Raw genomic sequence first — 14,173 nt, 5'->3', positions numbered from 1 at the left:
CTTCTTTTTAAAAAAGGACCTGTACCACTTTTCAAACAAACAGAAGTCAATCTTTAAGTGACAGAACGGATTACAGTACGATTATAATCTCATAATAGTGCTATGATAAGAACATGTCAACTGATTTCAAATTAGTTAAGCTAGTAGATTTGGGGGAGTTAAGTATATTTACTCTAATCTCAACATAGTTCTGGATACAATGAAAGACAGGATACTCAAATAAAAGAAGACTGAGTAACTTTTAAAATTATATACAAGTGACTAAGATTTTAAAGAGGTTAGAAGGTAAAAATATCTCCCTTGCAATGACAAAGAAATGGTCCTTATGACTGTGCATCATTCTTAATAGTAGAGTACCCTTGCTAATGCAAAGGAAAATGTGAGTTCAGTGCAAAACAATAGCTACTAACTATTGCCCTGTGATTGTCGAAAAGCTACCACAGTTCAGTGGTACTGGCGGGGAGCGGGTGGAGCAGAGACATCGGGATTTCACTAACGAGGGGAAATTTCTATTTGGTTGGAAGTGTGAGGAAGGACATTTCAGATGGAGGAGAGGGAGGGTGAAGACGAGGGCGAGGATAAGAGGAAAGGCATCTGTGTCAGGCACTCAGGGGCCTCCCTGGAAGTTGGCATGAAAGTCAGTGCAGGGGGCCCTGAATCTGAAACAAACAAAGATATAAACAGATCATACAAATTCGGAAATTCTGTCGAAGACGGGAGAACAGACAAGCTTTGGTTATGGGGATAAAGAGAGAAGGGGTCTGAGGACTGAAACTTGGCTGAGAAGGATGAGGGCGAGTGGAGGAAGGGGAACTAGCAAAGAAGACTGTGCAGCCTGAGAGGCATCCCATCGATGGGGTAGAAGGAGAATCTGGAAAGATGGGGTCACAAGTCAAGGAGCGGGAATAACCGCGTCACAGAGGAGACAGTGGCTGGACCAGAGAAGGACCAAGGCTCCTCTGCCCCGATGGGAAGGGCTGCGGCAGCATTCCCGAGACTGCAGAGGCACAGCGAGCACAGCCCGAGTGCGGGTGACTCTGGGACACGTCTGGTGCTGAAGAACAGGACGAGGCTAGAGGGAGAGGCAGCAGGAGAATGAGAACAGGTTACACAGAGATGGGCGGCACTTGATACAGTTGTGACCTATATGCCGGGCTCATATGATCGTGTATACAATAAAACAACTGATGGTCCCGGAGTTGTGTCCACAGACCCAACCAGAAGGACACGGGATAAAAAGATTGTAATATTGACAGAATGAAAAAGAGGCTGTCACAGTGAAATGCTGGGCCAATGGGGGGTGGGGGGATACATCGCACACACAGTGGGCAAATGACTACAACACTGAAATCTATAGATCTAACAATTTCAGAGACATTACAGTTTTAAAAAAATAAAGGTAAATAGCATTCTTCTTCTTTCTCTCTCTCACAATTTTAAGATCTAATTGGCTTTATTGAATGATTCATGAATCAGGCAGCACCCCATCTAGTAAATAGAAAGGCGTTCTTGATAAGTAGTATGTTTAATAAGCAGATTTAGGAGGAGAGAAAGAATAAAACCCAATTTGTACCAGTCACTGACTATGGCAGCAATATTGTAAATTCATGCGATTGAGAATTTAGAATTTACGTAAAGGAATAGAAAGTTACTTTAAAAATATGTATTTTCAGCTTTGCGGACTTGAACTCTAATTAAAAGTGAAATCAGCTTTATGTTAAGGACGTGCATGTTTACTTAGAAATATTCTTTATTTGTTTCACTTTAATTTCCCCTTATTTTCTGAGCATGTCAGTGTTTAACTCTGGTAGCTATAAGAAATCAGGAGTAATGAGCTTTGCATTATATCATCAAAGGTTATATGCCTCCATGTTTAGTGCTACTTGTTGATCTCAATTTCCTTAGCTTCTAGGCAGAATTATTAAAATATTGGCCAATATTCTGAAAGGTCTTTCATAGGTGTATGTGCAACCATTGTGAGCAGTGAGTCTAGCTGTTAACGTGGTGCAGTGTCAAAACGGCAAGTGATAACACACAGAGGGTTGAATTAGACTTGGGCAAGCGCTTTCTCAGCCACAATAAATCCTGGGTTCCAGAACTGCGGCCTATGTAAAAGGCGTCTGAGCTCCTGACAGGTGCTCAACTTCCAATTAGTTATCTGCACAAGGTGATGGGAACAGCTTTTCCACGGCGAGCAAGTTTTCAAGCTGTGATGTGTAGAAAAGTCCCAAGTCCAATCACCAGCTCAGGCTGTGCTCAGTGGCTCCTCTTTGAACTAAAAGTGTCCATGTGAATGTGTGCCTCAGTGGCACTTGTATCTTGCATACACTTGTACACAGGCCTTTGCACCTGCCTCACAGATGTCCTTGGCCAAGTTTCCTCTTCACGTGCAAGGCTACCCAACTTGCCGGGTTAGTAAGTCACGTGCTCCAGAATGTCAACAGTCATCAGACCCTCGTTCAGATGAACCACTGTGCTGGGTAAATCCAAATGTGTGGCCCACCCAACTCCTTTCTTCATTTAACAGCAGGACCCAGAAAAATATCACCAAGATGACTGAATTAGTGGTCATCATTACTCAGTGCCTTTTTGGCAGGCTATTACATTCATAATTTTACTATTATGGGAACCGAGTAATGAGAATACCCTTAGCAGTTCTGTGATTGGCTTTGGAATATTTTCTCCTGCTGACTCAATAGCCTGGAATTTCTCCCATGTAAATGTTAATCCTTCACCCCATTTTCAGAGATACACTGAAGTAAGAAGCATACGGGTCCTTTTCAGTGAATCTGTTTAAGCAAACCTTACAGGGCAGCACCCTGACATCTGAAATGAACCTCACAGATGTTCAGAAAGACAACCCATCTCCTCACCACCAAAACAAGGCACTGTGTAAGTTAACTGTACTTGATGGTTTCACTCGGGTGGGGAAAAACCACACATATGCAGTACCATAAAATCAGCAGGGGGATTGTTTCGAAAATGGTGCCTCCAGGAACTCCAGCCTATTTCTACAAGAGTCCCTAAGGTACAACGATTATGTTTATGGGGCTGAAGGAAAAAAACAGCAGAGGGAAGGAGAGATCTCAACTACATGAAGAAATGGAGAAAAGAGGGAATTTACTTACCAAAGAGAGCCAAAGGGAGAGGGATGAGGTTGTACAACTCAACATTTAAGCATTAAGATGAGATCCAACTAAATTCCAATGATAAAAAGTCCTCATGAAAGAGTAGAGATTTTATCCACAGAAGCAGTGATCATTCTTTACTGCTGCAAAGCAAATGTCAGGGCAGCAGGAACATTTTGAGCAGATTCTTAAGTCAACAAGGGCACAGATCCCAATGTTTACTGCACGGTATATGGCAAGAAACTGAAATGTGGAGATTTTCACCACTGCTATAAGCTAGTACTCTGTTGTTTTTCCCTGTGACATAACTGACTTAATGGCCCAGAGGTCCAAGCTCAACACCACCACCTACGGCCACCACTGATCCCTCTCCACTGGGCTGTCCCAGCCACCACCTCCAGGCCTCCACCCTCTGCTGAGCCCCCCGGCTAAGCACCAGGCACTTTGCATACTTTATCACAAATCTGTGTTATAACCCTGTGAAAGTTACTTTTACTCCACAGATTCCAGCAAATTCCAACTTGCATTTCCCGTGTTCACACTCTGTTCACCTGTATCAGGGCTCAGAGCTCCGGCTCTGTTGGGCTCCGAAGTCCACACCTTGTTTAAATAAGGTGGCTCTGGTTTCTTCACGCACCAACGTTGCAATAAAGAACACTGTGAGTTTTACCGAGTGCAAGAGGTTGCTGCCAATTCATCGGGAACAGGTACCACTATGGCATTCTTTTGAAAAAAGTGCTTCGATATTGGACCCCTGGCAGATCTGAGTTGAATCTTAGATGTTTAGGGGAGAGTTAGATAATGTACAAATTATGCATGGGGACTCACAAAAGAACTTTTAAAGAGCATTTGCAAAAAAAAAAAAAAAAGGCTTCCCCAATCCCAACATATGTTTTTACACCAATCTGCATGCTCCAATTAATGTGCCGGACCACTGCTGTACGGCTGGACCGCCCACATCATCTTTCCAAGGACAGTGTACAATCTGTGGTTTGATCTCAAGCAAGAAAAGTGCACCTCATTTGGGCTCGGCCCACACTTAAACCTATTTTAGAAAATTAGAATTTAACCATAGCTTTACACAGCCTTAGCAAGAAAAACCGTGTGCAGCTGCTGACAGGTCATTGATGTTGTAATACTCTGAGTACCCGAGGAAAGATTTTATAGTATTATCCCAAATGAATGGCACAAAAGAGACCTGGATTTTAAAAATTCATCTCCACTTGTCAAACATTATTAGGAGAGGAGGGAAAAACGGAGGTTTCCCGGGCCGACCCGCCACCGCAGCATGTTTTCCCGGTGCACCATGTCTGGCTGGAGGATCCTGCCCTCTCCAGTGTGATACACAACTGTTCAGCACGATGCTACGTTTGCAACAAGGCAAGTTTGTATTTTGTTTTAAGCCCTTGGCTCAGGAGGACAGTCTTATGGGAAATGGCTATTGTGTTTACTGTTTTTTGATGATGAGATGTCATCTGCCTGAAATACTTCTGTGATAAATTATTCCACTCAATAAAGCCACAATAGTTCGGCCGGTTATAAATACAACTCGCATTATAAAGCACAGCGGGATCCCGATGAAACGCCCCCGTGCACGTCAGGCCACAGCAGCACACGCGTGTATGTGCATGCTTGTCCGCGCGCGTTTTCCCTCTCCCGGCGTAAAGTTGTTGTTTGCAACTTAAAATATCATAAAAATTCTAAGTCTGAAAATGCCACTGCTGTTTCACAGCTTTGTACAGAGTCTTTCACGGCAAGACAAAAACACCGCGTTATTAGCTAAGTTAGTGTGGTGACTGACGAGGGGTGGAGGGGAGACGTGACGGTGCGGCCCGTTTTTCTTGTAGGACGTCAGCAGCTGCTACACATCATCACATCTAATGGAAAACCTACTTCTGAGAGCAAAGTTCCTCCTCCTTGTAGTTTGTTTTTGCTGACTTTTTTGAGAGAGAGAGAGGAAGGGAGGGAGAGAAACATTGATGTGAGAGAGAAACATCGGTCAGCTGCCTCCTGCACGCCCCCTACTGGGGATCGAGCCACAACCTGGACATGTGCCCTGACCAGGAATCGAACCAGGACCACTCAGTCCATGGGACAATGCTCAATCCACTGAGCCACACTGGCCGGGCCTGACTTTTTTATTTTTAAATCTTCCTCCAAGGATATGTTTTTCATTGATTCTAGAGAAAGAGGAAGGGAGATGATGAGAGAGAGAGAGAGATATCAATGTGAGAGAGAAACATTGATCGGTTGCCTTCCCCACACACCCTGACTGGGGATCAAAACCAAAACCTGGGTATGTGCCCTGACCGGGAATCGAACCCTCAACCTCTTGGTGCATGGGATGACGCTCTAACTGAGCCATCAACCAGGGCACCATACCACTAACTTTTTACAGGAGTGTTTATCATTATATGTACGTGGTTTACATCTAATGATGGGAGGAGAATTACTTTTATTTTGGCAATTTTTCCTTGTCCCTTAAGATAACTTGGGACAATCTCAAAAGACCAGGATTGGTCATTCTTGGTCTCATGAAAGAAAACAACTTGCATTATAAAGCTCCTATTTCTTAGTTAGACTGGTTATGATCCATGACTATTTCTGGGAGATAATCTCTGTTGAAGGAAAAACTATGCATGCTGGCCAATACGTGGCTAAAATAAACTTAAAAACATTTTCCTCTGAGGAGAACACCTTTTGAAGAAACAAGTCATTCTTCTGAGGAAGACCATGGATGGTGGGGAGTGTGCTGCCTCCCTCCCTGTGCAAAATGCTGCCGGGCCACCTTGTGCGGACAGGGCCGATCTCACACGCCCTGTGTTCCTAAGGTCCAGCACAGGGCCTGTGGATGAAGGGAGATGCACAGGAGCAACCGGTCAAGTAAAGACCAGTGAGCTGCTGGTAACTGAGACCACAGGGCTGTCCTCCAGGCCAGTCTTCCGTGTCTCACGGTGGCATCAGGACTCCCGGCCTCTGCGCTACATTCTTGAACGTGAAGTCCAGCTCTTCTCTGAACTTGCACAGGGCTGAAGTGAACTGTGTGCTAAATCTCCTGTCAATGCTGTATTTCCAATCAAGTGAGACCATGGTTCAGTGGTTCGGGAAGAAATTGTGTTTAAGATGCAAAATGGATACCTATTGTTTCCTTGGATGTGCCATGAGCTAATGGTTTATTCAGTATAGTAGGTAAAACCTTTGGAAACAGAATCTGAAATCCTGGACTCCAATCCTGACCTTGACTAAGTAATTGGCTATGTGACCTTGAATAAGTATCAGAGGCTTTCTGGGCCCTTTTTCCTCATCTGTAAATGAGAAAGTTGTACTAGATGATCTCTAAGGTCCCCCCTTGGCCCTAATTACATATATTTTTTGTTAATCCTCACCTGAGGATATTTTTCTATTGATTTTTAGATAGAGTGAAAGAGGGAGGCGGGGGAAAGAGAGAGAGTGAGAGAGACATCAATCGGTCGCCTCCCACACTTCAGGGATCAAATCAGAAACCCAGGTACATGCTCTTGACTGGGAATCAAACCAGCGACCCTCTGATCACGGGCCAACGCTCTAATCCAGTGGTTCTCAACCTTCCTCATGCCGCAACCCTTTAACACAGTTCCTCATGTTGTGGTGACCCTCAACCATAAGATTATTTTCATTGCTACTTCATAACTGTAATTTTGCTACTGTTATGTCTTAGGCGACCCCTGGGAAAGGGTCGTTTGACCCCCAAAGGGGTCATGACCCACAGGTTGAGAACCACACTGAGCCGAACCAGCCAGGGCTGCCCTAATATTTTTAAAAAATTATATTACTATTCTTATTTCTGTATGCAAATGTGAGTCCTAGAGTGTGGTTTCTAAGCAAAAAACAAAAAGGAGTCTAAAAAAATGGTCTTTGCCACTCGAAAAAGGCAATGTGACCAGTTGCAACATACACTCAAACCCAGTGGAATACACGTACTAGCTTCACCAGACAATTCCTTCTTATTCCATCTAAAAGGCTAAAAACGATTATGTGAAAGACACGAGGAAACGGTTTACTGACCTCGTAATTACGTGACAGTCTTTACTGTCCCAGGAAACCAGAGGTGTGTACTCTTGGAGCCCTGGGTTTCCGGGAATCTTTGAATCTTCTGAAACTATATGCAAAAATGTACATATGTGCAAAGAGGGAGAAAGCTCACAGATTTAAGGAATATCTAATTCAAAATGTTAGGAACCTCAGTCTCAAGCCTTTGCTAATGTCGTTAATTGCCGTTGCGCACCCTGGGAATCGGACCTAGCCTGGATCCTAGCTCGGACACGTACTAGTTCTCTGGCTTGGAGCCTCGGTGCGCTTGTGAGAGACACAGAAGTAACAGCATCTGCTCGGAGCGTGGCTATAAGGATTGATAAAATACACCCATAGAATTCTTGTATATAATACCACGGGTCCAGGACACACCTCACAGAAAGTACTTAATAAGCAACAAATACATTTTGTTTGAAGAAACGGGGTTAATAATTACTCTTTAAGTCTTCAAGGTTGTTCACTGTTGATAATCAAGTCAACTTATTAGTGGGGAGGATTCCTTTCCAAAAGCTGCAGGTAAAAAAAAGAATAACTGCAGAGAGAAGGTAGGGGTGAGGTGTGTGTCTAAATATAGCTTATAAAGGAGTTCATCTGGAATAGAATTCTAATTATACCAGTTAATACAATTACCCCACAAGTAATTGAGACCACTGGTTAAACCAACAGTTTAAAACACAATTGAAAATGTTTTACGATTTTGGTTTATACATGTCTCAATTAGAAAGGTTTCCCAATGCATCCTGGTGAGCTAATGAGATTTTCTGATCCAAGCATTTGTTGGCGGGAAGCTACCGAAACTTAACAAGAGGGCTGATGATTTTGGAAGTCCCATCTAGTTCCACGATACTCTTCTCCTAAATGAAGAAAAGAAAAAGCCCATTTAAATGACACTGAAATCACTCAAATATCCAAATGGTCTCTGGCCCCAGGTTGGCACACAGTGTTCCCACGTCTCGACCCACCACGTGACAGGGTGCTTAAATGTGCAGGGATTCGAGACCCGCTCTCCACGGGGAGTCATACTAAGCACAAGTGATGGAGAGAATTCTGGATCAAACACAGAAAACTTGTTTGCACTTTAAAAGAGGGAGGGACGGGAAAGCCGGTGAGGTGATAGCGGGTGTGGTCTAGTATGAACACAACATACAATGAGACTGGCTGCCACACGCCACCCAGGAAAGCAGCCTCTCTTTCAACGGAAGACTGAGTTCACACTAGCTGATGTACCTGCTTGGACTGGTGATTTCTCATTTTTTTTCTTTTTTAATTTTTTTCTTTATTGATTTTAGTTAGGAAGGGAGAAGGAGAGAGAGAGATAGAAACATCGATGAGAGAGCACATCGATTGGCCGCCTCCTGCATGCCCCCGACGGGGGACCAGGCCCACAACTAGGCATGTGCCCTGACTGGGAATTGAACTGGCGACCGCTTGGTGCATGGGTCAGTGCTCAACCACTGAGCCACGCCAGCTGGGCGGGTGGGTGATTTCTTAAACTGATATAACATCCTTTCCCCCAAAACTTATTTGGGAAAGAGACTGTAATTTTGCGGTCTGCGGAGTCCCAGAGAAGTCTAGTAACCTGGGCGGCTAGTAAGGGCAGGTGCTAAGAATCGAACTTAGTCCCACAAATTCCAGAATTAGTGGTTCTTCATTACACTATGGTTCTCCCCTGAAACCAATGGCGGATACCAGGAACTTGTATGAGAGGCAGCTGGGGGCCTGGTAAAATGCACATTCTTGGGTCTCAAGACCCAGAGTCTGATTTAGGTCTGGAGGAGGTTCTGGGGCCTACATTTTAAACAAGTGCCTCCGTGAATCCCGACGTGCACCAGGTTTGGGAACCGGCGAGCTCTCCGTTTGGGCTGCAGTCTCCAGAACAGGCAGGGGTGAGAACTGGGCACGGAAGGAAATAGCTGGACTTAGGTGGGTTGTGAGATGGCCTCTGGTGAAGGGGCCTGGCAGGTTTTTAAGAGAAAAAGCAAGTGCCCCGGCTAGAGCAGAGGGTCAGTGACGGAGGAGTAAGGCTGGGGATGCATCTGAAAATCCGGCAGCAAATAGGTTCCTCTGTTTGGGGAACTCGAACCGGTTGGTAGTGGTTTCCTGGAGGCCCTGTGCTGAGGGTTCTGATGCGGGGAGGTGGCGTGCGGCCGCATGGTAGACACGCCAAATTTAAACACAGAGCTGTATTTTTAAATGGCAACATATGGTGTATTTTATAGTCCATCAAGATTGGCTTTGTTTAAATGAATATAAGATAAAAATAAGATGAATAGTAAAATTTAATTATCTCCCTCAAATTTTACTTGGTCCCTACAACTCTGTTTTTAATTATAGCTTCATGACTTTTTACCTGAATTCCTCAAGTGCAAATACTTTCTTTTAACATATAGTTTCATCATATCTTTAGTGCAATGCAGAAAAGGAATCTTAAATATTTATTTCGGCATTTTATATTTTTATTGGTTTTGTAAACCACTGAAACTGGAGAGTGTACTTAAAGGGAGTTGATTCCATATGCTGTAAATCAGCTGGAGGACAGGCTGCAGAGCACACCCCTTACAGAGGGATCACTGCGGCTAAAAATATAACTTCCTCCCCTCCCACCCCTACAACCTGCCGACATCCAAACAACTCCAAGATTGCATGCTAGAGAGATGTATACTATCTTCCATGAGAAATATATACAAATTAAGCTGAAAAACCTCAAGGTGTTATTAATTTTAAGAAACATTTTGCAATCAAGTCTCGTAGATACTGTTTCTCTGGGATAAGTGCAAGAGAGGAATAAAACGACTGTGGAGGAAATAAATGTGGGAAGAAGTTTCATGAAAATACGGTAGATCGCCCTGGCCGGTGTGGCTCAGTTGGCCGAGTGCTGTCCCGTGCGCTGAGAGGTCCGGGTTTGATTCCCGGTCAGGGCACGTGCTCGGGTTGCAGGCTCGATCCCTAGTGGGGTGTGTGTGGGAAGCAGTCAATGCTTCCCCCCTCCCTTCCCACCTCCCTTTCCCCTCCTCTCTCTACAAATCAATTTAAAAAATACTGTAGATTAAAGGCAAAACAGAAGGGAGAGTTGGTAGCTGAGGGTAAAAAGACTAGCAACCACAGAAAGGATCTCAGACTCAATAAAACACTGTTAGGGGCACAGAGCCCCCACCCCCCTCTTCACTTCCTTCATCTGCTTCCCAGGCTGTCCCAGGTCTCGCTCATCCTCTCCTGACTTCCTGTGACCCCCAACCTGAGACAGCGGTGGGGTCAGCAGCGTCGGAACTTCCTAACAGCAGTGGGTGAGAGGCAGGGGAGAGCTGACTGCCCAGAAAATGACATGCGAGGGGGAGGGGCTTACAGCCAGAACAAGCCCGGCCTGTGGTGACTGCACCTGGGGCGCGGGTTATGCTCCGCAGCGTGCTGAGTAGTGCATTCTCCCCACAAGGGGCTCAGATGGTCTAAACCAAGCGAGATCTAGAATAAAGAACTCGGAGGCTTCCAGCTCCAATGCGAACTCCCCAGTCCCGTGAACTGGGTCAGCAGCCACACTTCCCTAATTACCTTAAAACATCTTGAGACGGAGACCCCGCGCCTGGAACAGAGCCTGGCGCACACTAGCTGCCCAGTGAATAGTTCCTGGATGTCGGCTGAGTGTCTGAAGGTTGACAGCTAGAAGCTGGTGACCCTCAAATATAAAATAGGTTTCTGAGAAAACGGGGGATCATGGGAAATGAACCATTATTTTCAGATCTAAAAAGCAGCAAAGAGCTGACCAACCCTAAGGTGATCAGAAGTGAGAAAGTGAGTTTGATAGGTTGTCACAGTGCAGGTATTTATTTTGAAACTGAGAAAATTACAAAAATAATTTATATTTCTTTTTCTTCCCTGTCACTAGTTTTGGTCATGCTTATGAATACTTGTATTCTATTCACACCTAGGGCTCACTAAATGCTACCGATTGACCTACCAAATACATAGTAAATTAAGCCCCATAAAAAATGCGTCTACCAACAACAATCAAAATGATGATGATCACTGCTGATACGTATTTCTTTTTCTGGTAAACATTAAATTCAGAACAATCTTAAAATCATATAACCTCAAGATCAGAAGTTTGGGATCAAAATTAGTAAGCTGGAAAGATAGAACAGTAATTCATGCGACAGTTTTGAAAGTCAAAGTTTACACATATAATTGGAAATTTAAAAATTATTTCCACATGAAAGTAAATCAGCAAAATAGCCTCTTTCTTTTCTTTAGAAGAGGTTAAAAATGGCTCAAAGACTTAGATTTCCCACACACGAGGAAAAGAAGTGATTGGGGTGATTGGCAACCGCTTTTAATGTAATTAAAATGAGCAAAGATTCAAGGGAAGAATGATCTCCTGGAAGCTCCGCCCCTTGGAATCGCGCTCGGGGCGGAGTCCGTGCCTGTGGCGGGGCGCGAGCTCGCTCGGCTCAACCAGCGCACTGCAGAAACCACACGACGACGGCACGCAACCCTTTTACCTGGAGAAACCATTTTATCTCGAAGGCTACAGCATGCAGTTATATATGACCTTGTACTAGCCCGGGTCAAGGACGATGATGCGGAAGAATTTGGGAAGTCGGTTCCAAGAGGGAAGAAATCTCCGTCCTCCACCCCGCACCCAAGCCCCTGGGCCTAGGAAATAGGAGACACTCGGTGAGAAACGAGTGAATACAGTTTTGCTCAGTCCCACGGAGAACCTGGGGCCCGTGGAGGCCCCTGGTGGAACCTACGTGTGTGAGGCAGGACTGCCCGGCCGTCAAAGGAGGGGTCCAGGCTCCTCAGGAGAAAGGGAACCAACGGCGCCAGAAACACCTATTCTAAAACTGTGTCCTTCAATCTGTCTCGTCAGAAGTTCAACGCGAACTTTGTAGAGAGTTAAACAGTGCGTTTTGAAGATGTAAAATAACGTTTCAAAGTAATATGTGAGCCAGATACTTAGGGGAATAAAAACAATCAAATTTCTAAAAGGAGTTTACTACTCCTTCCCCATATGGATTTTCATGATGTGGATCTAACATTGACAGACTAGCTCTAATCTCCTAAATCTAAATGAATGAACACATGCATTAATTCCATGAATAAACATAGGTAGAAACCACAGGAAAATATTAAGCTCCTAAAACAGTGAAATCAATGTAAAATTATTAAGTAGTTTTCCATAAATGTCAAAATAGCGCGTCCTTAGAAATTTGGGAACGGATAAAATGCTTCCCGGGGAGCATCTTCCACGTTGTTGCCGTTTGAACCTGGTAGTAGATGAAATTAGAAAAAGCTGCGTGTTACGCTTTGTTGCTCTTGGACCAAGACTTTGGCAGAATAACATGCACCTTTTCGTTTGAACATAAAAATACATCAGAACTCTTGAGTTGAAAGGTTAAGTGTGCGCTCTGTGCAGTTGATAAATGGAGGCCTAATCTAATCAGGGGCGTCTCAGGCACTGTGCCCTGACCCAGGCTTCTGGTTTCCACGCGGGCAAGATCTAACCAAGATGTAGGCTCGGGGCCTTTGACCTGCTGGAGACCTTGTCCGTGCCAGCCCAGAGCGCTGGTGCACAGCCAGCGAACTCGTCGTTCAAATCAGGAACATGTGCACTTGGCTGATACAACACACGGCTCGAAAATTAAAATGCAACATGATCGAGTGCTTCGGGATATTTTAACAACTAGGAGAGAGATTACGGCCAGATAAAAACCGAGCTTTTGGGTCACTTCTGCTCATTCCCGTTTCTTTGGACTGGACAAATTTAATTTTATTGTATTTCTTAAGAATTTGCTAGAAAAACAAAAGTTTGGTAAGTTGTTTCACGGTTGATTGATCTTGGGGAAATGGGGATGTTGTAAGGTTTCTCTGGGACATGTGTCACCTATTAGATAGTTAGCTTTTTCTATTTCCAACTGAGCCAAACCAAATTAATTAGAAAGCGGTTTGAATTACAAACTAAATACAATGAAAAGTAATAAAAACAGAAAATGACATTTAGGTCATCAATAATATTCCGGAGGTAATTCGGCATTGATTTTTCTTGCTTTCTATGATAAAGAGCTTTACAGGTTGTCAAACTGACAGTTTAACCCCTGGTCGTTACTGTAGTAACCATGGCAGGCGTCAGGAGCACCCGTTTAATAATGAGGGAGATTTATTTATTTTTTTGCCCTCACTGTGTTTCTCCTGGACATCAATACTTGGAAAAGACGGCCCGAGTCACCACGCACCTGAGGAAGTCCAAGTCACACTCCTTGTGAGATTCAGACTTGTAACTATTTTAACAGCAAGTTTCCACTCAAAGCAGAGACCAGAGACACAGATGAGAGAAAAACTCCTAATAGTATATTAGTATCTTTTTTTAATAAGGAAAAATTGTAGATTGTGCCCATCTTTGCAAAGAAGTCCTCCTCCTCTTCAAAGTAAAACTTTGTTTTTTGCTAAGTGAGAAGTAAAATTCTTGGTTCAATTTACTTTGGAGTGTTTGGTCCGTGAAATCAATGCTTTGAATTGCTTTTAAAATTTCAGTAAAGAAAAAACCCATGGTGCAAAGACTTCTCCAAATAGCTAAATTTATTGGGGGAAACAAAACAAAACAAAACAAAACAAAAAAGGTATAAGTTTTGTTTGAATTATACCAATTTCCAGTTCATAAATCCTTGGGGAGTATTTGAGGAGGACTGGTGATCCTTCACTTAAATTAAAATCCTGTGTCTCCAGTTATCTTGGGGTCTGTGTGGGTTATGCCCACACCTTAGCACTTAGTTGCTGGCAGGTGCCTGGGAAGGTGCCCCTGCACCCAGGCCCCCAAGAGACCTCCTCCCTGGTTCCCAGGGCTGCACCAGACCATCTGCAGAGACCCTTTAAGAAATCGTCCAGTTCAACCTCAGGAGGACATCCCACGCCAAACTGGGCTTCTGGTGTTCAGGAAGTGGCTCCTGGAGGTGTCAAGGCCTGGAGACAGCGCCAAGTGGCAC

The 14,173-nt window shown here is 44.2% G+C and overlaps 1 protein-coding gene across 5 annotated transcripts in view; it reads right to left on the bottom strand.

The window, feature by feature from the left end:
* The window catches only part of CDIN1 (CDAN1 interacting nuclease 1), a 211,445-nt gene that overhangs the window by 20,872 nt on the left and 176,400 nt on the right, over nucleotides 1–14,173 (bottom strand). Inside the window, exon 12 of one of the 5 annotated variants that reach the window (XM_036266746.1) lies at nucleotides 7,173–7,266. The exons of 3 other annotated variants lie outside the window; for them this stretch is intronic. In XM_036266746.1, the coding sequence (XP_036122639.1) occupies nucleotides 7,194–7,266 (73 nt within the window). In that variant the 3' untranslated portion in view covers nucleotides 7,173–7,193. Of the gene's footprint in view, nucleotides 1–7,172; nucleotides 7,267–8,001; nucleotides 8,054–14,173 lie in introns of those variants that run through there. One more of the 5 variants, XM_036266768.1, reaches the window with a different exon arrangement.

Source organism: Molossus molossus, unplaced genomic scaffold (assembly GCF_014108415.1).
Source record: "Molossus molossus isolate mMolMol1 unplaced genomic scaffold, mMolMol1.p scaffold_m16_p_1, whole genome shotgun sequence".
Lineage (NCBI taxonomy): Eukaryota > Metazoa > Chordata > Mammalia > Chiroptera > Molossidae > Molossus > Molossus molossus.
This window is presented reverse-complemented; position numbering and strand designations above follow the sequence as displayed.